Source organism: Saccopteryx bilineata, chromosome 5 (genome assembly GCF_036850765.1).
Source record: "Saccopteryx bilineata isolate mSacBil1 chromosome 5, mSacBil1_pri_phased_curated, whole genome shotgun sequence".
Taxonomy (NCBI): domain Eukaryota; kingdom Metazoa; phylum Chordata; class Mammalia; order Chiroptera; family Emballonuridae; genus Saccopteryx; species Saccopteryx bilineata.
In genome coordinates this window covers 127,158,631-127,184,435 of record NC_089494.1, presented here as the reverse complement: position 1 = coordinate 127,184,435, position 25,805 = coordinate 127,158,631, and the positions used below count along the sequence as shown (strand labels likewise).

General features: G+C 44.4%; 1 protein-coding gene across 3 annotated transcripts in view; it reads right to left on the bottom strand.

Annotated features, from left to right (window-relative positions):
* CCNY (cyclin Y) overlaps positions 1 to 25,805 on the bottom strand; it is a 187,903-nt gene that overhangs the window by 71,118 nt on the left and 90,980 nt on the right. For 2 of the 3 annotated variants that reach the window (XR_010725677.1, XM_066233294.1), the window contains exon 2: positions 6,162 to 6,236. The exons of the other annotated variant lie outside the window; for it this stretch is intronic. Coding sequence is in view for 1 of the 2 variants with exons in the window: in XM_066233294.1 (XP_066089391.1) it covers positions 6,162 to 6,236 (75 nt within the window). In the remaining variant the exon portion in view is untranslated. The remainder of the gene's footprint in view (positions 1 to 6,161; positions 6,237 to 25,805) is intronic. 3 annotated transcript variants of the gene reach the window in all.

Sequence of the window (25,805 nt, the reverse complement as noted above, 5' to 3'; positions counted from 1 at the left end):
AAGGTCGCTGGCTCCGGCAAGGGGTTACTCAGTCTGCTGAAGGCCCGCGGTCAAGGTACATATGGGAGAATAATCAATGAACAACTAAAGTGTTGCAATGCGCAATGAAAAACTAATGATTGATGCTTCTCATCTCTCCGTTCATGTCTGTCTGTCCCTGTCTATCCCTCTCTCTGACTCACTCTCTGTCTCTGCAAAAAATAAAAAAAAATTAAAAAAAATAAAGTTTTGAGTCCAAAAAAATAATGATAAAGTACCAATGTTTACAATACACCAGAAATTGTATTTTTTGATGAGATAAAAAAATTTTAAAGACAACATAAAAATGTTTAAGAGTTATACTTTTTCAAATTTTTTTTCCATAGTATGGAAACCAAGAAAAGAAAAGTATGAAAATCATTAGTTTAAAAGCTTTGAGCCCTGGCCGGTTGGCTCAGTGGTAGAGCGTCAGCCTGGCGTGTAGAAGTCCCAGGTTCGATTCCCGGCCAGGGCACAGAGGAGAAGCGCCCATCTGCTTCTCCACCCCCCCCTCCTTCCTCTCTGTCTTTCTCTTCCCTTCCCGCAGCCGAGGTTCCACTGGAGCAAAAATGGCCCGGGCGCTGGGGATGGCTCCTTGGCCTCTGCCCCAGGCACTAGAGTGGCTCTGGTCGCAACAGAGCGACGCCCCAGAGGGGCAGAGCATCGCCCCCTGGTGGGCAGAGCATCGCCCCTGGTGGGCGTGCTGGGTGGATCCCGGTCGGGCGCATGCGGGAGTCTGTCTGACTGTCTCTCCCCGTTTCCAGCTTCAGAAAAATACAAAAAAAAAAAAAAAAAAGCTTTGGGCTCCCATCCCTACAGGGCCTGATACACATGGTGGAGACTGACAGCGATGGACAGTGCACAGGACGTTGATAAAGAGGACTGGAGAGATGCAGATTGAACAGCAGGAAGGGCAGGTAGTGGTTGATGGACGAGGTCCCCGACAGGCACAGCAGTCAGTGGCTGCTAAAGGCCAGGTAAAAGGAGCACAGAAAGGTCGGTACTCTCCTGATGCACATGTTCATAACTGTCCAGGACCAAAAGCATGACCCCAAACAAAGAAAGCCACGGAACATGTTTTCCATCTCAGTACTCGGAAAGAATGTACAAAGAAAACCATGGCTCATATTTTTATTTTTTAATTTTAATGTTTCTATTTTGGCTTCAAGACACTCAAGAGACACTATTTTTATTTCTTCAATTATCTCAAGTAAGTTGAGAAACACAGAGATTACATACATGCATGTTTTTATTTTTGTCCACGTTCTTTGTAAGTCAAAGAACTTATAAAAACCATATTAATTAAAATTTAAAAAGTGTGCCTAAGTGGTGGCACAGTGGACAGAGCGTTGACCTGGGACACTGAGGACCCAGGTTTGAGACCACAAGGTCACTGGCTTGAGCATGGATTCATAGACATGACCCCCTGGTTGCTGGCTTGAGCCCAAAAGTCTGGCTTGAGCAAAGAGCCACTTGCCCAGCTAGAGTCCCCCAGTCAAGGCACGTATGAGAAAGCAATCAATAAACAACTAAAGTGCCGCAAATACGAGTTGATGCTTTTCCTCTCTCGTTTGTCTTTCTCTCTCTCCCTCCTTCTCTCACAAAATAAATAAATAAAAAGGTATAGTGTGGCTGCTTTCTCCTGAAAGTTAAAAGCAAGTTCTCATGTCTTTGAATTAGAACGGCACAAAAAAGAAAAAGGCACTCAGGATAGCAATTCTTCCCACATGCCAAAGTGACAACATGAACAGCCAAGACAGAACAAGCAAGCTAATTTCTCTCTCACATGGTAGCCCCACCACCACCCATGCTCCACAAGGAACTTTGTTGAAAGGTCCTCACATACAGAAGTTCTGCAATTATATCCTATTGTGTGAAGAAATGGCTGAGAGCAGTCAGTCTGGCTTTGGACAAAACTTTCCTGATGGCAGCCAGCTGGGGAAGGCTAATTAGGCAAGCACTCAATTTTATTTTGGTGATGGTCAAGTTTCCAGTCTCCTTTTGAACACTCAGAAAAAGGTTCAAGTGTAGCCTAGATCTCTTTGGTATCAGAGGAAAAGGAATTTAACAGTCAGGAAATTAATAACTTCATGCCAGTTCCACCTAAATAAGGACAAGGGACAGTGGACCGGTGGGCAGCATGGTGCACAGAGCCATGTGTCAAGACATCAAATGCTGGGGACAGCAAGGATGAAGTCTGTAGAGCAGAAACCAGCAGCAGCTGCTCTAACATAACACTCATTACCCAAGCCTATTCTACATCAGCCTGAAGAGAGATCATCACATTCAAAAGAAAGAGATCTAAAAGGTGCTGTATACCTTATAACTGCAGGTCCTATCATTTATTCCAATTAAACAACTGCAACAGGTGGGACCCACAGTTCTGAACTGCTCTGGTATCTTGAGTATGGGGGTCTTGAACAGAAATAAAAGTTTATCCAAGAAAAGAATGATCATAACCAAATCAAGAATGTTCCTTGGTTTGTCATTATTCCTTCTTCCAATCAGGTGGAGCAAGGCACAGGGAGCAGTGAGACCTGCTAGGAAGTGTCTGTCCCTTTCCCTCTAGGAGCTGGCTGTGACTGAAAAGGATTTTATACACCACAATATGGTGTAGTCTCATGGGCGACTGCAGGGCTCACCCAAGCCCACTCAGCTCAGTCTGAGGGGTCAAAAGTGACAGCAGGATTGAGCTGTGTGGACGCCAGGTGAGCACACAGAAACACAGGCAAACGGCACGCAAGGGAGCTGCATGTAACAGATCACCAAGGCCGGCTCAACACTAAGGTGTTGGAGCTGAATTCTAAGCTGTTAAAAAAGTTTAAGCAAGCGAGTGACACAATCAAGTCTGATGTGCACATAGTCTCCTCGCCTAGCAGTAGCCAGGACAGCCCTGAAAAGGGATCAGGTCAAAGGGTGGTTCAGGGGCTGCAGCAGTAGCCCACGTGAGGAACTGTGAGGTTGAACAAAGGAGGCAGTGGGAGGACTAGGACAGAGTAGTCAGATGCAAGGAATTCTAAGGCAAAAATTAATACCTCATTGATCACCTGGACACAATGACGTGCAGCCTAAACAGAAGCCCTAATTGTGGTGCTGGCCCCTCTCCACAGGCTCAGAGTCCTGTCACAGCCATTTCAAACTCCCAGCATGCTATCACTGAATCTGGGAAGAAACATGCAGGATCAGCTCCCACAGCCAGTGGAGTCAGCTCCAGTACCACTGTCGGAGGTGAGATGGGGAGTGTAAGAGTCTACACACCTCAGCCTGGCCTGGCGCAGTCAGGAGCCTAACAGAGTGGTGGGGTCAGAGAGGCCTACTGCTCTCACTGTCGGGTCTGTGGGTTTCATGCATGCAGAGAAAACCTGGCTAGACATAACAGTTGACATGGAAGCAGTGAGAAACTATGAGAAACAAAAGAAAGTACAGCAGAGAACCCCAGAAAATACTAACATTAAAAGGTAGAATGGGAAATGGTGCTTAAAGTAACTGAGAAAGACCCTTAAAAACAGAAGAGTTCTCAGAATAAATTTCCCAAATACTCAATTCTCTAGAAATCTATTCACCAAAGCATCATCTTGTTAAAGTTATCAATTCACTTATTTTAACTTATTTTCATTATTTATAAAGTAATTATTCATTAGATGGGCTTGTTTTCGGGAACTGACCTGTCTAAAGATGGGAAGCCAAGGGAGAGGGGAGGGCCCCTGGCGGCGGCAGCACGAGCGGTCACCAGCTCACCCTGACCACACCGTGCCCAGATGGAGCTGGTGGATGACTGGGTGGGGACAGACAAGCGGAGAAGGCAGAGAGGCATAGAAGCTGTCACTGAAGAGGAGGAGAGACGGACAGCTCAGGGAAGTATGGCACTCTGAGACTCAAACAGGCTCACATGCTGACTGGACAGCTCCAGTATTAAGGAGAAACTGAACAATGACCAAAAGGGTCGAAGGGACCAAAGTACTGTGTTCAGAAAAGAAGGAGACAAGATCTGCAGCAAGGTAAAGGGATGACACACACCCCTAACTGCCCCTGGAGTAGTCCTTGTTGGTCGGACAACTGCTGCATACCCTTTTACAGAATGGTCAAGGTACGTGTCATCTCTTCAGAGGCTCTGCTGCAACTCCGTGAGACTCTAGCTAGAGACATTTCAGGATGATGTTGGTCTGTGCCCTGAATTCACTGGAAGCAAGAACCAAACCCAGAAGTATGCCAGTCTTGTAACCTGTTTACACAGCACTATCATCAAGTGCAAAAAATGGTTTTGATTCTCATTTTTCACTATCTTCATCCTCACTGCAACTTTCCTTTCCTTATAATATCCTGCACCTCTTCCAATGGCTCCCTACTTCATCAGGCCAAGAAAAATATCTTTGTTTTACCCAATACACTCAAAATTCTTAAGTACTTAAAGCCCACAATGATTTATTCTTATCCTTGGAAACAGTGAGTTTTTAAAATAAATGCAGCAAATTCTCTCAAATCAAGTCAGGGGTCTTCTTAATTAAAGATCATCAATCAGGCCCTGGCCGGTTGGCTCAGCGGTAGAGCATCGGCCTGGCGTGCAGGAGTCCCAGGTTCGATTCCCGGCCAGGGCACATAGGAGAGGAGCCCATTTGCTTCTCCACCCCTCCCCCTCTCCTTCCTCTCTGTCTCTCTCTTCCCCTCCCGCAGTGAGGCTCCATTGGAGCAAAGATGGCCCGAGCGCTGGGGATGGCTCTGTGGCCTCTGCCTCAGGCGCTAGAATGACTCTGGTTGCAACAGAACGACACCCCAGATGGGCAGAGCATCGCCCCCTAGTGGGCATGCCGGGTGGATCCCGGTCGGACGCATGCGGGAGTCTGTCTGACTGCCTCCCCGTTTCCAGCTTCGAAAAAATGAAAAGAAAAAAAAAAAAAAAAAAAAAAGATCACCAATCAGCATTATACCCTGTCAAAACTGTTACCTAATCATCACTGGAGGAGTTATCAGTTCTTATAATAAACTGTCTTAAATATGTTAAAAATTATTTTCTAGCCCTGGCCAGTTGGCTCAGTGGTAGAGCGTTGGCCTGGTGTGCGGAAGTCCCGCGTTCGATTCCCAGCCAGGGCACACAGGAGAGGCGCCCATCTGCTTCTCCACCCCTCCCCTTCTCCTTCCTCTCTGTCTCTCTCTTCCCCTCCCGCAGCCGAGGCTCCATTGGAGCAAAAGATGGCCCGGTTGCTGAGGATGGCTCCATGGCCTCTGCCTCAGGCGCTAGAATGACTCTGGTTGCAACAGAGCAATGCCCCAGATGGGCAGAGCATCGCCCCCTGGTGGGCGTGCCAGGTGGATCCCGGTCGGGCGCATGCAGGAGTCTGACTGCCTCCCTGTTTCCAGCTTCAGAAAAATACAAAAAAGTAATAATAATAATAAAAAAATTATTTTCTAGTCAGTTGAGGATCTTCTCTAAATTAGAGGTCAGCAATCTGCCAGGAGCCAGGGGTAGAATCACCTAGACACTCTTAACATCCAGAGCACAGCATCACCGTCTGACACAGTCCTGCTGCTACTCTTTTCTACAGGAATCCACATGAGAAGGTTCATGTCACGGCACGGTGTAAGTTTTACGTCTCCTCTGTAGTCAGGGCCAGGGAACAGTGAGATAAGCCAGTGCTGAGAAGCAAAAACCCAGGAGAAATTACAATACACCTGGGACAAAACTTACTTTGCTTTCTTTTCATACTGTCTAAAATAAATACTTATTTTTAGAGAATTTATGCAGATATCAATTCTTAAAGAAATACTTGACTCTAGGGATAGAAACTAATGATACAGAATGCACAAAGCTTATTGGCAAAACAAGGATAGCTACTTTCAATACCAAATTCTAGAAACATAACTTAATACAAAACGAAGACACCTCAAGATAACCACCATCAAACAATGAGTTTGGAGGTCATTACAGAGGATTCTAGCTTTACCCTGAGAATCACATCTAGTAGAATAATCAAGATTTAGGCTAGTACTTATTAACATGGGCAGGGCAGGGCAGGGCAGGAAAGAGGGGAGGGGAGGGGAGGGGAGGGGAGGGGAGGGGAGGGGAGGGGAGGGGAGGGGAGGGGAGGGGAGGGGAGGGGAGGGGAGGGGAGGGGAGGGGAGGGGAGAAGCATAAATTAATAACCTACCGTCTGTCTGAGATTTACTGAGAAATATTGTGCTGGCCCGGGGATGGTCTGAAGGATTGAATTCCATGTTCAAATCTTTAAAGAAAGAGAAAGAAAATAAATGAATATCCATCTGATAACTAAGGAAAGTCAAGATTAATTTTCAATTTTTTCAACCTTCAATTGCTAATATATTCAAGGATTCTGGGAAAATCCTTCAGTCACTGTGCCTGCAGCTTCTTCTAGTCCAAGTGAGGACACTGCTCAGAACCCCAAGAAAGCCACCATGTGAGAATTCAAGCTGGCTGGAGTTCAGGTAGACTCATCCTCATCTTCTCTATAAAGTCTGCTCTTTGCTGGGACACCACAAGCCAGCAGCGCTCATAGTTTCGTGCTACGACTTGCTCACCTAAACTCCACAGTTAAGCAAGTGGTATTTTTCCTTGTTAAAGATGATAATAAAAAAATACCCTGCCTTAGCCACATTAGCACCCACATTCTCTGCTTTATCAGACTGTTATTTACTGAAAAAGCAAATCTTATTCTTTAGAGAAAGGCTGCAAACTGGCCATTTGTGGTTCCAGGACCTTTGAATACCAAACTCCTGAAGCATTCAAGCCATTATGCTGTATAAAAAATGGTGTTATGCTTGCATATAACCCACACAATCTTCTCGTATACTTTAAATCATCTTAGATTACTCACAATACCTAATATAATGTCAATGCTATGTAAATCACTGCTATACTGAATTGTTTATTAAGGAATAATGACAAGAAAAAAATGTCGGTATGTGCTCAGTTCAGATGCCCGTGTAGACCTAACTACCTAGTACACCTAGTGTACCTAATACACGAGAAACAATGTTACAATATTTTTCTAATATTTTCAACCTGCAGTTGATTGAAACTGCGAACGTGGTCCCCACTGATATAAAGAACCGACTGTACATTGCTCTGGAGAGCCAGCTACCAAGGCCCCATCTGATTCTGCCCTCCAAAGACAGGCTCCCCACCCAAACTAGCAAATCATAAAAGAAATCTTTTACAAGCAAGTCAGAACACAAAACAAACAGTAAGATATGGCCTTCAAGAACTTGGGGTAATAGAAAAACGGAATAAAGACGATAAAATGAATATGTGCTTTTTTTTTTTTTTTTTTTTTTTTTTACAGAGACAGAGAGTCAGAGAGAGGGATAGACAGGGACAGACAGACAGGAACGGAGAGATGAGAAGCATCAATCATTAGTTTTTGTTCCGCATTGCGACACCTTAGTTGTTCATTGATTGCTTTCTCATATGTGCCTTGACCGTGGGCCTTCAGCAGACCGAGTAACCCCTTGCTTGAGTCTGTGACCCTGGGCCCAAGCTGGTGAGCTTTTTGCTCAAACCAGATGAGCACGCGCTCAAGCTGGCGACCTCAGGGTCTCAAACCTGGATCCTCAGCATCCCAGTCCAACACTCTATTCACTGCGCCACCGCCAGGCAATATGTGCACAATTTTATGTGCTAATTAAACAAATACAAAAATAAAAACATAGTAAAAAAGGGAGTTTTGGGAAAAAGTCATGTCTGTTTGTGTATACATATATGTATACATGTATACACAAACATGTAAAAATCATGTATATTCTATAAATAAAAAAACATAACCATGAAAAACTAGTCAAGATGGCAGAATAGGTACACACTGTGTTTGCCTCCTCCCACGACCACATCAAATTTACAACTAAATTACAGAACCAACACCCTGAGAACCACCAGAAGGCTAGCTGAACAGAAGACCTACAACTAGGATATAGAAAAGAAGCCATATCAAGACTGGTAGAAGAGGAGTAGATGCTGAACAGGCTGGTGCCACATCCAGTTATGGTGGTTAAGAACTGGGAGGAATGTCTTGGCTACAAAGGTCCCCCCTAAGGAGTGAGGGGTCCCAGCCCACACCAGGCTCTCCAGCCTAGTGCACCAGTGCCAGGAAGAGAAGTCCCCACCACAGCCAGCTGTGAAAATCAGCGGGCACTCCATCCAGTGAGACAAAAAGCTGATGCAGACCCAGCAATCTTCTTAAAGGACCCAAACACAGACTCATCAATTCACAAACATTCATCTTAGGCTTAAGAGAAGGGACAGCAACTCAGAGAGCACCAGAAATATATGGAGAGAAACTGAATTGTCTGATTTTAAGGTAAGAGCTGGAGAGGCAGCTCTGTCTGGGACTGAAGTGCTGGCAAGCACCACTGTTCCTCTGTTGAGCCCTCCCCATAACCCAGCTCACCAGCGCAGGTGGGTGCCTAATCTGGGTCTCCATCAACTTGGCTAGCTACCTCTGCTCTTGTCCTACCCTAGTGATTATCTGAGAATCTACAATACCCAAATCACAAGACCACCATACCTCTTTCAGAGGTTAATCTACACAAGCAGCCAATGTGGGTGCATGCTGTGGATTTCCATAAAATCTCTCAAAGGTCCACAAACTCCAAATAAGCAGTAGCTGGTATTGGCATGCCCCGCAATGCTTGCTAAGCGGCTCCAAGCCCAGCACCAGCAGCAGCCGACTTCAGTCCATAGCACAGGTTCTCCCAGGCATATCTAAGCCCAGCACAGGTAGCAACCATCTCCAGATCATTTTGTAGCTCCTACCAGGTGGCCTAGGGCTGGGTACAGGTAGCAATTGACCTTAGCTTGAACCCAAGTTCCTTCCAGGAGGCCCCAGAACTAACACACCTAGGCCAGCTTAACACTAACACCAGAGCACCACCCAATTAGCTTTATAAATGCGACAAAGTGTAGACTTAGCAAGTCCTGCTGAAAGAGAATCTCACTCCACAGGGTCCGCTTTCCATTGTAGTCATGGTCAGTTCACACAACCAATGACCCACTGAGGTGCCCAAAGCAATCCAGGCTCAATTACAACAGAAGGGCGCACACAACCCACACATACGTCATGTCAGGAGCACCCAGCTCAGGGGACCAGGGAGACTGGGTCACTGGGCCACACAGAACACCTACTATTTAAGGCCACTCGGCCAAAATTGGAAGATATAGCAGATTTACCTCATACACAGAAACAAACACAAGGAGGCAACCAAATGAAAGGACAGAGAAATGTGTCCCAAATTAAAGAACAGAACAAATCTCTAGAAAAAGAACTAAGCAAAATGAAGACAAACCAGATGCAGAGTTCGAAACACTGGTTATAAGGATGCTCAGTGATCTCAGCGAGAACTTCAACAAAGAGATAGAAAACATAAAATGGAAATAGAAAACATAAAAAAAGAACTAGTCTGCCTAACCAAACAGTGGCGCAGTGGACAGAGAGTCGGACTGGGATGCAGAAGACCCAGGTTCGAGACACCGAGGTCGCCAGCTTGAGGGCTCATCTGGTTTGAGCAAAAAGCTCACCAGCTTGAGCCCAAGGTCGCTGGCTTGCGCAAGGGGTTACTTGGTCTGCTGAAGGCCTGTGGTCAAGGCCCATATGAGAAAGCAATCAATGAACAACTAAGGTGTTGCAACGCACAACAAAAAACTAATGATTGATGCTTCTCATCTCTCTGTTCCTGTCTGTCCCTGTCTATCCCTCTCTCTGCCTCTCTGTCTCTGTTAAAAAAAAAAAAAAAAAAAGAACTAGTCAGAAATAAAGACTATAATTGAAATGAAGAATATACTAGATGGAATCAACAACAGACTATAGGAAGCAGTAGTCTTGATCAGTGTTTTGAAAGATAAGATAGCAAAAAATACCCAATCAGAACAGCAAAAATAAAATAATAAAAAATGAAGACAGTTTGAAGGACCTCTGGGATGACATCAAGCATAACAACAGTTTCATCAGAGAAGTATCAGAAGAAGGGAAAGCAAGGAATTGAAAACCATTTGAAAAACTAATGAAGGAAAACTTCTTTAACCTGACAAAGGAAATAGACACAAAGGTCCAGGAAGTGCAGAGGATCACTAACAAGATGAACCTAAAGAGGCCCACACCAAGACACAGCATAATTAAAATGACAAGGGTTAAAGAAAAGAGAGAATCTTAAATGCAGGAAGAAGAAAGCAGGTAGTTACCTACAAGAGAGCTCCCCCCAAACTCACAAGACTGTTAGCTGATATTTTAACAGAAACATTTCAGGCTAGAATAGGAATTGGCAAGAAATATTGAAAGTGGTGAAAAACAAGGACTTATAAGCAAGATTACTCTATCCAGCAAAGCTATCATTTAGAATCAAAGGAGAGATATAGCTTTCCAGATAAGAATTAGCAAAAGGATTCACCACCATCAAACCAGTATTACAAGAAATGTTAAAGGGTCTTCTTTAAGAAGGGAAAAAAGATATAAATAGATAGATAAATAGAGATATATTACTTTAAATTTAAATGGATTAAATGCTCCAATGACAAGACAAATTGGATTTAAAAAAAGGCATAATGATGATGATGTAAACAATGGAATGTTATTTAGCTACAAAAAAGGAATGAAATCTCTCATTTAAAAAAATACGAATGAATCTAGAGCAGCGGTTCTCAACCTGTGGGTCGCGACCCCTGTGTTTTGGTCGTTCGACCCCCGCTGGGGCCGCGACCCACAGGTTGAGAACCGCTGATCTAGAGGGTATTATGCTAAATGAAATAAGTCAGAGATAAAAAGGCAAATACCATATGACTTTTACTGATATATAGAATCTAAAAAGCAAACAAAACAGAAACAGATTCACAGATATAGGGAACATCTGTGGACAACAGATGGAAGGGATTTTGGGGAATAGGTGAAAAGGGGAAAAGATTGAGATGTATCATTCTAACTGGCATGGGATGTAAAATACAGCACAGGGAACATAGTCAATAATATTGTGATATCTTGTAATAACTATGTACGGTGCCAGGTAGGTACTAGAATTGTTGGGGGGATCACTTGATAAATTATATAAATGTCTAATCATTATGTTGTATACACACATTTACATGTACAGATTTCAATACACCTACGCTCATACACATACACAATTATTCACACACACACATATCCTTATCTGGTGATACACCTACCCCGTCTTGGAAACTGTGATATAAGACGTGTAAGGTCCCTGCTCAGTGTTTGAAAGTTTAAAGGTTGTCATCACTCTGGCCAGAGTTCATGTTATAAACTAATCTCATTTTTAAAACTGAAGATTTGGTGGAGGCTTTTTTTTCTTTTTTTGGTGTGAGCATTTTGGTGTTGATTAATACTACATCCACTAGAGGTCAGGTAAGGAAGGGTATGTAAAAAGTTATAAACAGTCAACATGGCACACATAGGGTTGTTTCAACAACTGAAATTTGATTGCTGGTGTTTCCCTTTAGAAACACATCCACTGAAAAACCAACTTGAAGGTGATGTGACAAGTTTAAATTAAAAAAAAAATAGAACAGAAAAAATTATACATGAGATAAATTAACTGAACAACACTTGGTTTGCCTGAGGGCAAATCATTTAGTGCAGTGCTTAAGGTTCAGCAGAGAATAAGATAAAAAATGTAGAATGAAAGCTAAAGACTTAATTCTGGTTTTGCTTGGCCACTTGAGAAAATTGTGTTACTTCTCTGAGTCTCAATAAAATAAGGATGATGGTGACATTCTGATGACTTAATGGGGCCTTATGACAATCAAGGACAAACAGGTTAAAGCCTGTGGGATTCGTGGCCCCATATAAAGGCTGAGGTGGCCCTCACCCACAGGAGTCAGTACCATTTAAGGACAGAGATCATGTGTGCAAAGTTCAAATGTTCAACAATAATAAACAAACTGAATAATGGAAATAACATAAAAGAATGATCAACTGAAGTGCCTCTTCTCAACAACTTAGGGAAAAGAAAAGCTGGCAAGGATCAACCATTAATTCAGATAGACTAATTCAAAGAGAAAGAACGGCCTAGCAACCAGCTTCTCCAGAAAGGCACACATTAGCATTCTAAGTAAAATATGAAAAAAAACCTCGGATATCTGATAGAAAAATACCAGACAAATAACTGGATCTTTTAAGTACAGGCAATATTGATCAAATTTGCAATTGTACAACACTAGAAAGTGTGATACCCTGAAAACCTGTAGAGACCTTTGAGTCCCCTATCATTACTTAATACAACATTCAATAAAATTTTATTCTGAATCAACTCATGCAGGTATTCTGTGCAGGAAATATTGATACAATGGTGCATGACCCTGTTACCCTCCATTGTTCCAAGTCTGGGGTGAGGTGTGAAGCAGACAAGTTGGCGGACACAAACAAGTGTTTTCCTAAGTAAGACTATGGAGAACCTAGGAAAGAGCTGAGACTTGCTGGAAGAACATAGGGTAGCCAGCCAAGCTAAAGGGAGGATAGGAAGGGTATTAAAGGCAGAAGAACTAGTACTGTATCAAAGACACAAAGTTAACAGAAAAAGAGAGACAGAAAGAGAACCATGCTGCTCTTGGTTCCTGTGATTAATATTAGAGGAGACAGCAGAGAGGAGAGCAGAGAAAGGCCACGTGGAGGAGGCCAGGAGAGGCAGCCAAGATGGCGGAGTGTTGAGTGAGAAGCCAGTTTGTGCAGTTTGTGCAGGGAGAAGGAAGGAGATGGGGAACAGAGGTGAATAAGTCTGGTGAGCTAGAAACCTTTGATTCTAGAAAACTCGGATAAGTCAGTAGCTTTGTGAGCACTGAAAGTGAGTGGGTTTTGGAACCCAGTGTGTGTTTTTACTTGCCCACCGGGTGCAAGCTAGGATTAAAGGTGATGGCCCATCAAAAAAAGAAAGAAAGAAAGAAAGAAAGAAAGAAAGAAAGAAAGAAAGAAAGAAAGAAAGAAAGAAAGAAAGAAAGAAAGAAAGAAAGAATCATGCCTTTAAGACCCACTGTAAATATATAAGAGTAAAAGAAAAGACTTAGCTGGGCAGCTCAGTTGGTTATAGCCTCATACTGATACACTAAGGTTATGGTTTTGATGCCTGGTCAGGGCACATGCAAGAAATAACCACTGTGTTACCGAAATATAATGTTATAGTAATTAAATATACAGAAATATAGAAATAAGGATATAATATTAAAAGCCATTAAGGCAAGTAAATAAAGCTATGACGTCTGGACAGGAATTAACCTAGTGTGTATAGATATGATAGACAGACTCTGCCTTTTGCGCAGGGCCCAGTTAGTGTATGTGTGAAGTTATATTTGGATAAAAGTGGCTTGATGTCATAACTATGTAGATTAACATAAACAAGAATATTCCCTTGCCTGACCAGGCGGTGGCGCAGTGGATAGAGCGTTGGACTGGGATGCCGAGGATCCAGGTTCTCAAGAACCCGAGGTCACCAGCTTGAGCACGGGTTCATCTGGTTTGAGCAAAGCTCTCCAGCTTGGACCCAAGGTTGCTGGCTCGAGCAAGAGGTTACTTGATCTGCTGAAGGCCCACAGTCAAGGCACATATGAGAAAGCAATCAATGAACAACTAAGGTGTTGCAACGTGCAAAGAAAAACTAATGATTGATGCTTTTCATCTCTCCGTTCCTGTCTGTCTGTCCTCATCTATCCCTCTCTCTGACTCTCTCTGTCTCTGTAAAAAAACAAACAAAACAAAAAAAGACAAAAAAAGAATCTTCCCTAGGAACACCTTAAAAGGGGCTTAATGTGACATTTTGGCAGATTAAAAATTCCTGCTAGGAACTCCCAAAAAGGTGGTTTGATGTGCTAATCCTGTAGATTGACACCTGGTAGAAGGCTTAGGCCAGAAAAGGTACTAAAGCTAAGGGCCCCCTCTGCTGGGGAAGTCAGCATGTGGACTGTCTCCACGCTGCTCTGACCACAGAGAGCAGAGAGAGCACGCCCACGGAGCCCCTTTAAGCTGCACCCAGGCACACCAAAAGGATTTGTGAGTAATAAATTGCCTGTGTGATTCTTGCAACTAACTTATATGTCGGTAGTGACTTTCCTCCGGTGGCAGTCAGGGTCGGCACTGATTAAGTAGAATCCTCATGGCCACCTCAAGAGTAGTCTCAAAGAGGTTGCCAGCCCTGCTGTTAAGCAGGAGTGTCCCACTGTTTGGGGAAGTCAATCAGGGACACCTGATAGACTACTGCTCGGCCTCTACTGGGACACACTGACTACATAAATAAGTGGAACAAATTGATGTTTCTCACTCTTTCTCTCCCTTCCTTCTCTCTAAAATCAATAAGTAAAATTTAAAAAATAAAGAGTGTAAGAGAAGAAATGGTGAGAAAGGGTTCATGGAAGAGCTGGGATTTTATCTGAAAGGGAACAGGAAGTTATTGAAGGAGTGGAGAGATGTGATCAAACACACAAAAAAAAAAACCATCAAAGCTGCATGTGGGGGGAAAATGAATCAAAAGACAAGACTGGAGAACAGGTTATCAGGGAGACACTGTGGCCATAATCCAGGTGGGAGGAAAGGTAGCTGAGAGGAGATGGATTTAGAGATGTAATATACTAAGTAGCGAGGTTACAATAGGCCAAACACAAGGACAAGATGCAGACAAGGATGACACCCAGTGGCTGGCAATGGGACTATGCACAGATCCAGCACAGAGGGGGAGGGCAGTCCCACAGAGACAGCATGTTGCTGGGTCTAACATACTGCCCTTAAATGCCATTCATTTACAGCCAGACCAGGGCTTTACACTGCTCCGTTCCCATCTCCAGTCCAGCACGGCAGCAGCACCTGCACCTTCTCTGCCCACTAACTACTCTGAAACTTCAATGATAGTGTCACTCATGACCTTCTGTTGGGTAAGCAAATGATTTTTTTTAAGTTTGCTTGCTTGTATTGGGGCGGTGCCAGGTGTGTGTAGTCTACAGAATGCAGCACATGCTTGCCCTCAGGGCACAGATTGCAAATTGCAGATGGCCTTCAGGCTTAAGAGGGGCCACTGTTGATATTGTTTGCTGGAAAAGGAGTTTTTTTTTCCTCCAACCCGTTTTGTTGGGCAGAGGAGAACTGAGAGAATCCAGAGAGAGCAGAGAGTTGAGAGAGGGAGAAAGGGAATGCTGAGAGATTGGGGAGCCCTGCTGAGCCTGGTAGGGGCCTGTGAGTCCAGGGGAGTCCAGAGAATGAGTCTGGGCTTTGGGAGCCCTGAGTGAGAGGTAGGCGGTCTCCTCTGTTTGCTCGACAGCTGTTATGAGACTTAAATAAATGGAACGGCCCACCATTTTCTGGCTCTTCTGTTCCTTTACCGTCTGCCCGAATCCAATGCCACTGGCTTTACACCTTCCATGATCTATTTTCTTTATAGATGATCAGGAAGGAGAGTTCTATAACATGAACTTATACCCCAAATCAGGCTTATAACTGCTTATTTTTGAGTGAATGATAGGAAATTCTCAGCTCTGAACGTTTTGTCATTTGCTTATATCTATAAGTTATAGGAGCTTTTGACATTTATTGCCCTTTCCAAGTTAAGGATGTGCTGCCAAGTTTCATCATTTTAACTATTTAAATTACTGTTCTTAAAAGTTCGGCTTGACATGTGCTTCCCAAGGTCTTGGTAGACGATATCATTTGTTTAAAATTGTAGCCTTGCCACTTCACTGATTCCTTTTCCTTTCTAAATTCGGTGTTGCCAGGGTTTGATTATTCATTCCTTCTACTAGCTTATTTATACCTCTTTAAATTCCATCCCATCATTGAAAAAGTCACTGGTTCTTCCCTTTGTAAGATTCAATAATGCAAAACCCTAGCTTAAATTTCTTGTATTGGGTGGTGCCAGGTGTGTGTAGTCTATAGAATGCTGAATGTTAAAGAAGTCACTTAGAAGCCAGGACCCTTAATCCACAAAAAAACGGGCAAAGCTTCATTTTCAATGTGTGAAAATTGAAACCAACAGAATTGCCTTTTTTTGTATCTATTTCCCCAAACATTCCTACCTAAGTAATAATGCAGCTGACACACAAAAGAACAACGAGGAACGCCAAAACACCTCTCCCCTACTAGCCTTCCCTGCAGGAAGCAGCAGGACAAGGCAAGGCAGGAGTGCCAGCTAACAGGCCTCCTGACACAGCCCTGCACAGCTGGCCCCAGATGTGCAGACTGCTGGTGTGCAGAAACGGCTGGTGCTTCTGACCCAAATGGTGGGAGGCTTTCCAATCCATCACCAAACCTATTATTCCAAAAGGGAAGCCTTTTGAACACCTTGAGAAGCTGCCACAGAGAACAGCTGCAGCTGACATGATGTGCCTCATACAGCACATGGTAATGGCTATGGCAGAAGGGGCCTCACCCTCTGCACTGCTCCAAGTTAACTGCTTCCTGTTGAGTTTAGAATGAGCCTCATCCTGATTCTGGGCTTCAGAGCCTCCTAGTTTTCAAAGGTTCTTGCAAAGTCTCTTCCTGAGGACCCTCTCAGGTCACAGTGGCAAAGCAACAGTCAAGGACAGCAGGCAAGTTGAAAAAAAGTTAAGTAGAGGAGATCTTTTTTTATTATTATTATTTTTATTTTTCTGAAGTTGGAAACGGGGAGGCAGTCAGACAGATTCCCACATGCGCCTGACCGTGATCCACCCGGCATGCCCACCAGGGGGCGATGCTCCGCCCATCTGGGGTATCGTTCTCTTGCAACCAGGGCCATTCTAGCGCCTGAGGCAGAGGCCACAGAGCCATCCTCAGCGCCCGGGCCAACTTTGCTCCAATGGAGCCTTGGCTGTGGGAGGGGAAGAGAGAGACAGAGAGGAAGGAGAGGGGGAGGAGTGGAGAAGCAGATGGGCGCTTCTCCTGTGTGCCCTGGCCGGGAATCGAACCCGGGACTCCTGCACGCCAGGCCGATGCTCTACCACTGAGCAAACTGGCCAGGGCAAGTAGAGGAGATCTTAAGGAATGAAAATTAAGGAGAAAAGTAGTGAACAAAACTATTCAATCAGAAGGCAGGGCTCCTACACTGCTGGTGAGCAGCTCTAAGGACACTCCACAAGAGGCTGCAAAAAAGCACCACCTATTGTGACTGCTGGGAAAGCTTTCTTTCTTTGCATCTAAATGAGTCTTATGTTTTACGACTTTGTATTAATATTCATATTCATTTAGCTTCTGGAAGCTATCACTGAAAGTAAAGTCCTGACTTTCCAGAGTCAGGAATAGCCCCAGGACTCAGTGTCCAGTGGTCTGGCACTGTCCAGCAAATACTCTGAGGTGAGGGATCTCTGAGAAGCAGCTTATATCAGTGTAAGGTGAGGGGTGAGGGATGTTTGATGGGAAATGGAAGCAGGGCCTCTGAGTCGATTCCTTGTGCTGGAAAAGAGAAAGAAATCCACATTTGTTACATTTTTTTCCTACTACAATCTGCCAGGTTTGATAAAATTTTATTTTTTATGCAAAATTTTTCTCAGCCTTCCAAGAAATCCAAGATCAATAAAATATTCCTTTCAGCCCTGGTCTGTGGGCTCAGTGGATAGTGTTGGCCCAGTGTGCAGAAGCACCGGGTTCGATCCCTAGTCAGGGAACACATGAAGCGACCATCTGCTTCTCTCGCCCTCCCTCTCCCCCTTGCGCAGCCAGTGCTTTGACTGGTTTGAGCATCAGCCTCAGGTGCTGAGGATAGCTCGGCTAATTCGATCATCAGCCCCAGACGGGGGTTGCCAGGTAGGTCCTGGTTGGGGCCCATGCAGGAATCTATCTCCCCTCTTCTCACTTAAAAATACAGTAATAATAATAACCCCTATTTTCTATTTTTAATTTTGGTCAATGTGACGACATTGAAAACAAGAAATGTTACTTGTTTTGCAAGATATAAGGAACTGACTGCCCTTTAAGAGGAGAAAAATGTTGCCAGTGATTAGTTTTGATTTCAGGGTTGCTTTCACCTGGTGAGGGAGAAGAGGTTTATTTTCTCCCATAGTAAGAATGTCCAAGAGAGTTCATTAAAATGTAGCCCTTCAATGAGTATTGTATTCAGAGGACAGTACCGACAAATTCATACAAAGTTTTCAGTAACTTCTGAAAACTCCCTGGTAAAACGTCCCTTTGCATGGCTAATGATCTCAACTGATCACCCAATCATCCTTTTGAAAAGGGAAAGTGACCTAAGATTTGTTCTCAATCACAGCCAGCCTCTTCCACAAACCATTCACTGGCTTTACTCTCATCCAGGCAGAATTATTTTGTTCCAGTGGTGATTCAACTAGAAAGCCCCTGCCCCCCCCCCCAAATAATTAAACAAATAAAACAGCTCTACAGGGAGACCTGAACCAGGCACACAGACACTTCACAAGTGTGACTGGACACTGTGCACACACCACTTCCTTCAGGCACCTGGAGGGGCAGGGTTGTGCTGGCCAGTAAAGGCAAAGGCCAAGGGGAGGCCACTGAGGTTGGGAAAGGCCAGGAGAAGTGATTAGGAGGGTTTTTTTGTTTGTTTGTTTGTTTGTTTTGTTTACAGAGACACAGAGAGAGAGAGAGTCAGAGAGAGGGCCAGACAGAGAGGAAGGGAGAGAGATGAGAAGCATCAATTCTTCATTGCAGTGCCTTAGTTGTTCACCGATTAATTTAGCATATGTATCTTGACCGGGGGCTACAGCAGACAGTGACCCCTTGCTCGAGCCAGCAATCTTGAGCTTGAAGCTAATGACTTTTGGGCCCCAGCCAGTGGTGATGGGGTCATGTCTAGGATACCACGCCAGAGACACCGTGCTCAAGCTGGTGAGCCTGTGCTCAAGCTGGCGACCTCGGGGTTTTGAACCTGGGTCCTCCACTGTGTCACCACCTGGCCAGGCTAGGTGTGTACTTTGACCTGATCCTCCTGCTGCTGTGAAGATCCTTTTCCATGGACAGAAACCTTGTTCTCCCCTCTTAACAGCCCCCACTCATAATCAGCTTGCCCAGTTTTTCAAAGAGCAAGCACCAGAGTGGAAGCTGAGCTTCACCCTGGTTGCTCCTGCTTGTGATGCCACAGCTCCTGGGGGGTTCACAGTCTACTCAAGGCCCACAGCCACTCAGTGAACTCGTACTTAACCAGCTCGGCAGAGTCTCTCCTACAGACTGGCTGTGGTTATGCTGGAATGATTTCTGGGCTGAAAAGTGGAAAGGCTCCAGGTTGCTGGACTGGGGAAACACAGGGCTAAGAGCTGGCTCCTGTCCCAGCTTGACCACCAAGAGCTGTGTGCCCTTAGGCAAGATACTTAACTTCCTCATGTCTCAGATGTGGTCAGGAAAAGAGAATGCAGGATTCCTACCCATACATAGAAAAAGAAAAGGCACCCTGGATGGTTGCCTCAGTTAGGGCATAAGCCCAGAGTAGGGATGTGCCAGGTTCAATTTCTGGTCAGGGCATACAGAAGAAGTGATCATCTGCTTCTCCACCCCTCCCCCTCCTCCTTCCCCTTCTCCTTCCCTCTCTCTCTTTCCCCTCCCACATCCATGGCTTGATTGGTTCCAGTGCATTGGCCATGGGCACTGAGGATGGCTCAGCTGCAAGCATGGCCCCAGATGGACAGAGCATTGGCCCCAGACAGGAGTTTCCAGGTGAATCCCCATGTGGGCACATGTGGAAATCTGTCTCTATTATCTCCCCTCCTCTCACTCACTTGGAAAAAAGAAGGAAAAAAAGATACACTAGTATTAACCAATTTTATACTAATTAACAACTTACAGCTTTTTTCCATTTAAAAGCCCAATTTCTAACTAGTCCTATTAAATAGAGCACTATAAGGAAACAAGAGGCATACACAATGTAAAAACAAAGGAAAAGAAACTGTGTCTCTACAGTCACAAACACATAACATCTGGGAAAAGCCTTATTCTTTCTGTCATTATCCCTTCCAAAGGAGTGAAAGTAATTTCAAAAAGACTGTTGCTACTTCTTTGCTAACCATAGTTTAAAAGCCAACTTGTTCCCACACAGTGGCTCCATCCTGCAACAGGGTAAAACAAGCCACATTCCAAAGGAAGAGCCAAAACACAGGTCAGTGTTGCAGTCTCTCCACCCCCACCCATCCACCTTCAAACCACAACACCCCCTGCAGGAAAAGTGGGTGAAAAGACAGGGTAGGTGAACAAAAGCCCACTTTTCAAAAGAAGGAATTTTATGGAATAGTGTTGTTCTCAAAACTATTTTATAATTCTAGCACTGGGAAATAAAAATTAAGTTCCTACATTAAACTTTTACTACTAGACTTTACATCCCTTTAGTATCAGGAGAACTATAAAACTGACATTTTGAGGTATTTTACATTTCAAGCAATTTAAGTCTGTATAATTTGAACATATCTTTTTCTTTAATAAAGAAGGGGAAGGACAGTCCCCCTCTTGTCATGAAGATGTATCATCTCTGATTTTTTTTTTGGTGGGCCATTACCTTTAATCCTAGCTCGCACCCAGTGGGTGATAAATACACACAGTGGGAAAACACTTCCCTTTCCATTCAGGGCTCCCAAAGCCACTGACTCATCCGAGTTTCCTAGAATCAAAAGTTTCTACCTCACCAGCCTTATTCACTCTGTTCCCCATCTCCTTCTCTCTGCACAAACTGGCTTTTCCTTCAGCATTCCACCATCTTGGCTACCTCTCCTCTGCAATGCTAATTTCAGGAACAGAGTCATCTCTGATATTCTATTACAGGTCTAGACTCAGTAATTACTGTCACCTGGACACATGCTACCCATTTCATTCCAGTGCCGTAAAAGACCCACCTTTATGTTCCAGCAAATGAGGTCTTGACAGGGAGGTGTGCTCACAACACAGAATGGACTCTGGATGGCAATCACAGTTCTCCTGGCTGGAGGAAATTCTCATAATTTCTCAGTGCCTCAATCCCAGAGCTCAATAATAACAGAAATAAGAGCACCATCATGGGAACATAAATCAAAATGATGTGCAAAAATAGTCTTAAAACAGCAAAGCTACATGAAAATCTATATATATTTCAGCTTGATTTATGAATTAGAAGCTCTCTCAAGCAGCAAAATTAACAAGTGCCATCACCAAACACATGCAGCATCCATCATAAGTAGAACAACTAGGGCCTAGAGCTCCTGTGTGCTCCATGATGTTCTCCTCCAGGCCCTGCTTCCGGGCCCATCCCTGCTGCAGCCTAAGGTCTCTGTATCTCCAAGAGCTTGGATGTCCTTTTTTCTTTTTTTTTTTTAAAGGGTTTTATTTTCTTCCCGCAGATAATCACCAGCAGTGGATCCCAAGTTTCAAATGTTTAATACCTGGACATCATGAAACAGGGGTCTAGCACACTGGGACCATCAAAGCTTATTCTGAAACACCTACAAAGAAACATCTAGAGGAAGCATGGGAAGTTAGGGTCTAGAGCAGGGATGGACAAATGTAGCCCCCGGTTCTATTGAAAACAGCTTTACTGGTACCCAGCCAGGCCTATTCATGTCCACCTTGTCTATGGCTGTTTCTGTAGTAGTGTGGCAATGCTGAGTAGCTGAGACAGAGATCACGTGATCCTTTCAGGAAAAAGTCTGCTGCCTGACCTAGTTAGTGCTGGTATAGCAGACAGAGCGTTGACCTGGGACAATGAGGTCCCAGGTTTGAAAACTTGAGGTCACTGGCTTGAGCAAAGGCTCATCCAGCTTGAGTGCAGGGTCACCAGTTTGAGTGCGGGGTCACTGGCTTGAGCATGGGATCATAGACATGGCCCCATGGTCGCTAGCTTGAACCCAAAGGTCAAAGGTCTCTGGCTCGGTGTAAAGCCAGGAGGCAAGGCCATCATCACAGCCGCCTGGCCCATGCAGGTTCGCATTAGATTTGGACAGGCGGTAATAAAACAATAGAGCCAAGAACTGGTGGGCCATCATCTTTAATCCTAGCTTGTACCCGGTGGGCAAGTAAAACACACACTGGGCTCCAAAACCCACTCATTCAGTGCTCACAAAGCTACTGACTTATCTGAGTTTCCTAGAATCAAAGGTTTCTAGCTCACCAGACTTATTCACCTCTGTTCCCCATCTCCTTCTCTCTGCATAAAATCTGCATAAACTGGCTTCTCACTCAACACTCCACTATCTTGGCTGCTACTCCTGGCCTCCTCCACATGGCCTCTCTGCTCTCCTCTCTAATGCTAATCTCGGGAACTGAGAGTGAGCAAACTCCCGGGTCTGTCCCAATTTATAGTGTAGATTCAAAACCTTTAATCCAATATACAGGCAAGGAAATCTCCAATACAAAGTCACTTAATTAAGGCATAATAGGATTCCTCATGAAAGTGCACCACCCCACATCAAGCAATCAGTCAAGGGTGTGGGGAAAAGCTTAGGCTTAAAACTAAGCCTTAGGCTATAACAACCTGGCCTGTTACAGCCTGTCCCCCACACCTTATACAAACTATAAGTGAGCAAACATATATCATATTTAAAAACTTATTTGGCCTGGCCAGGCGGTGGCGCAGTGGATAGAGCATCAGACTGGGATGTGGAGGACCCAGGTTCGAGACCCCGAGGTTGCCAGCTTGAGCGCAGGCTCATCTGGTTTGAACAAAGCTCACCAGCTTGGACCCAAGGTCTCTGGCTCAAGCAAGGGATTACTCGGTCTGCTGAAGGCCCATGGTCAAGGCACATATGAGAAAGCAATCAATGAACAACTAAGGTGTCGCAAGGAAAAACTAATGATTGATGCTTTCATCTCTCTCCATTCTTGTTTGTCCCTATCTATCCCCCTCTCTCTCTGTCTCTGAAAAAGAAAAAAAGAAAAAAGAAAAAAAACTTATTTGACCAACACTCGGCTTGCCCCCCTCCATCAAGACATGTATGAGAAATAATCAATGAACAACTAAAGTGCCACAACTACAAGTTGATGCCTCTCATCTCTCTCCCTTCTTGTTTTTTTTTTGTTGTTGTTTTTTGGGGTTTTTTTTTTTTTGTATTTTTCTGAAGCTGGAAACGGGGAGAGACAGTCAGACAGACTCCCGCATGCGCCCCACCGGGATCCACCCAGCACGTCCACCAGGGGGCGAAGCTCTGCCCCTCTGGGGCGTTGCTCTGTTGTGACCAGAGCCACTCTAGCGCCTGGGGCAAAGGCCAAGGAGCCATCCCCAGCGCCCGGGCCATCTTTGCTCCAATGGAGCCTTGGCTGCGGGAGGGGAAGAGAGAGACAGAGAGGAAGGGAGGGGGGGTGGAGAAGCAAATGGGCGCTTCTCCTATGTGCCCTGGCTGGGAATCGAACCCGGGTCCCCCACACGCCAGGCCGACGCTCTACCCTCCCTCCCTCCCTTTCTTTCCCTTTTCTCTCCCCCACCCCCTCTCTCTCACAGTAGAGAAAGAAAAAGTCTGCTGACCCTGGTCTAGAGCTAAGGAAAAAGGCCAAGGAGAGACATATATGTTTGGGAATCACCTGGATACAGGAAATGCAGATGTCATTCCCTGGTGTGTAGAAAAAGGGAAGCACAGGCCAACCCACATGCCTCTGGAACAGACCCACACTCTTTCCTTACTCCTCACACTCAATACTGCCCATCGGCAGCTACTATCTTCTAAACAGAAAGTAACCACACTCACACACTGAAGAATAATTACATTTAGCTTTTTGAAAAGCTGTCTTTTTTTTTAAGGCAACACTACCTCATCTTTTTTATTCCTGTATGGAAGAAATATAGGTAGATTTTACTCCAGAGTCTCTTATTCTGCAACGCTAATTATCTCAAAAATTTTAAACACTCAAATATGTTTGAAAGGCATTTATATAACCAAAATATCGTCTTTAAAAAAATTCATGCACTTTCTTCATACAAGAACCTTTATCTTCACTTGCTACCATTTTAGCTTTCCTTTGCACACAATCACAATACAGACATGGTGTGTGCTGACCAGTTTTGTGTATATAAGTTAGTAACGTTCTCATGCAGCTAGTTCAAGCAACCCTGTGAAGGTAGTACTTTTACTAGTAGAAACGAAGGTTTAGGGAAGTGAAATGTGCAGTCACCAGCCATCACAATTTTTGCCTGAAGACACAAGGCCAGTATGACATGGGATCCTCATGGGTTTTGGCATTTAAATTCAGTTCCATCCTGTCACGTCAGAAATAAAAAAAGTTATGAACCTACAGAACCTATTTGCTCTTGGGTACAATTCTATGGAAATGTCTCGTCCACACTGTCTTTGTCCTCAGCTGCACCAGGCTGGGATGCATAAGTGCAAACGTCAGATCCAGCATTGGTTATAAAACAAACAGAACCGGCCACTAATATCCTCTTCTGCTCCAGTAAACTGTCTGGAACCTCCGCCTCGGGGGACCTCAGCCTCTGGGGTCCTCATGGTTCTGAGGAGGCTTCTGGGCACCTGGGAGGCACTGCCATCCATCTTCCAGGACTCAATCACTGACACAACAGAATCTTCTACCACCAGTCAACAAATTCAGAGAAAATTCCTTAATAAAGTTATTTTACAGTGCACAAAAATAACGAGCTCACATAACATGCTTCCTCCCTAAAGGAAAAAAAGTCTCTTTCAGTAGGAAATTATTAAATAAGGGAAAGAAAACTATTTGTGGAAAGCAGAAGGTAATTAAAGGCAAACATCACACAGACAAGAGGACCAGCTGGCTTATTTGGAAGAAGGTGGAGAGCTCAGCACACACAACATGCTCACCCTGTAGGCTCACCAGTCAGCTGACATTTCAGCCCCAGCAGTTAAGGCAGTGACTGGATGATGCAGTACTCCAACGAAACTAGAAGTCAGTGCTTTTAGGGAAAGTTTTTATAAGAGCCTTTACTCTGGCTAGACAATTATGTTTCCCCATGTACCCTTTTTCAAAAAATCTGGGGTCTAAAAACTGGGTGCGTCTTATACAGTGGTTGTAGTTTTTTTAATTGTATTTCTCATTTTATCACGCTTGTTTTTGCGCTCATTATTGAAGACAGTGATTCGTCATCAAAGTGAGAACAGCTAATGGATGGGACTTTTGATAGTGATGAGGAGTTGTATGAATTTTATGATGAATAAAACTGGAGTTCAATAGCTTTATGTAATACATTTTCCCCCCCAAATTTCAGGCCCAAACATAAGGTGTATCTTATACATGGGGAAGTATGGTAAATGAGTCAATATTTTTAGGGTTAGAGAGAAAAAAACATGCAAAAAATAAGTCAGTATCTTCATACTTAACTATAAGTTAAAAATATTTTGTTCTGAATGGCAAAATTCTCTCTTATCCCTTTAGTTCTTTTCTAAATTGAGAAGTGGGGAGGCAGAGACAGACTCTGCATGCTCCTCAACTGGGGTCCACCCGACAAGCCAACTATGGGACAATGCTCTGCCCATCTGGAGCACTGCTCTGTTGCTTGGCAATGGAATTTTTTTTTTTTTAGGGAGACAGAGAGTGAATCAGAGAGAGGGATAGACAGAGACAGACAGACAGGAACAGAGAGATGAGAAAAATCAATCATTAGTTTTTCGTTGCGCATTGCGACACCTTAGTTGTTCATTGATTGCTTTCTCATATGTGCCTTGACCGCGGGCCTTCAGCAAACCGAGTAACCCCTTGCTGGAGCCAGAGACCTTGAGTCCAAGCTGGTGACCTCAGGGTCTCGAACCTGGGTCCTCCGCATCCCAGTCCGACGCTCTATCCACTGCGCCACCTCCTGGTCAGGCAACGGAACTATTTTAGAGAGAGAGAGAGAGAGAGAGAGAGAGAGAGAAGGGGGGTAGAGAAGCAAACAGTCACTTCTCTTGTGTGCCTGCCAGGAACTGAACCTGAGACTTCCACAAGCCAAGCCGA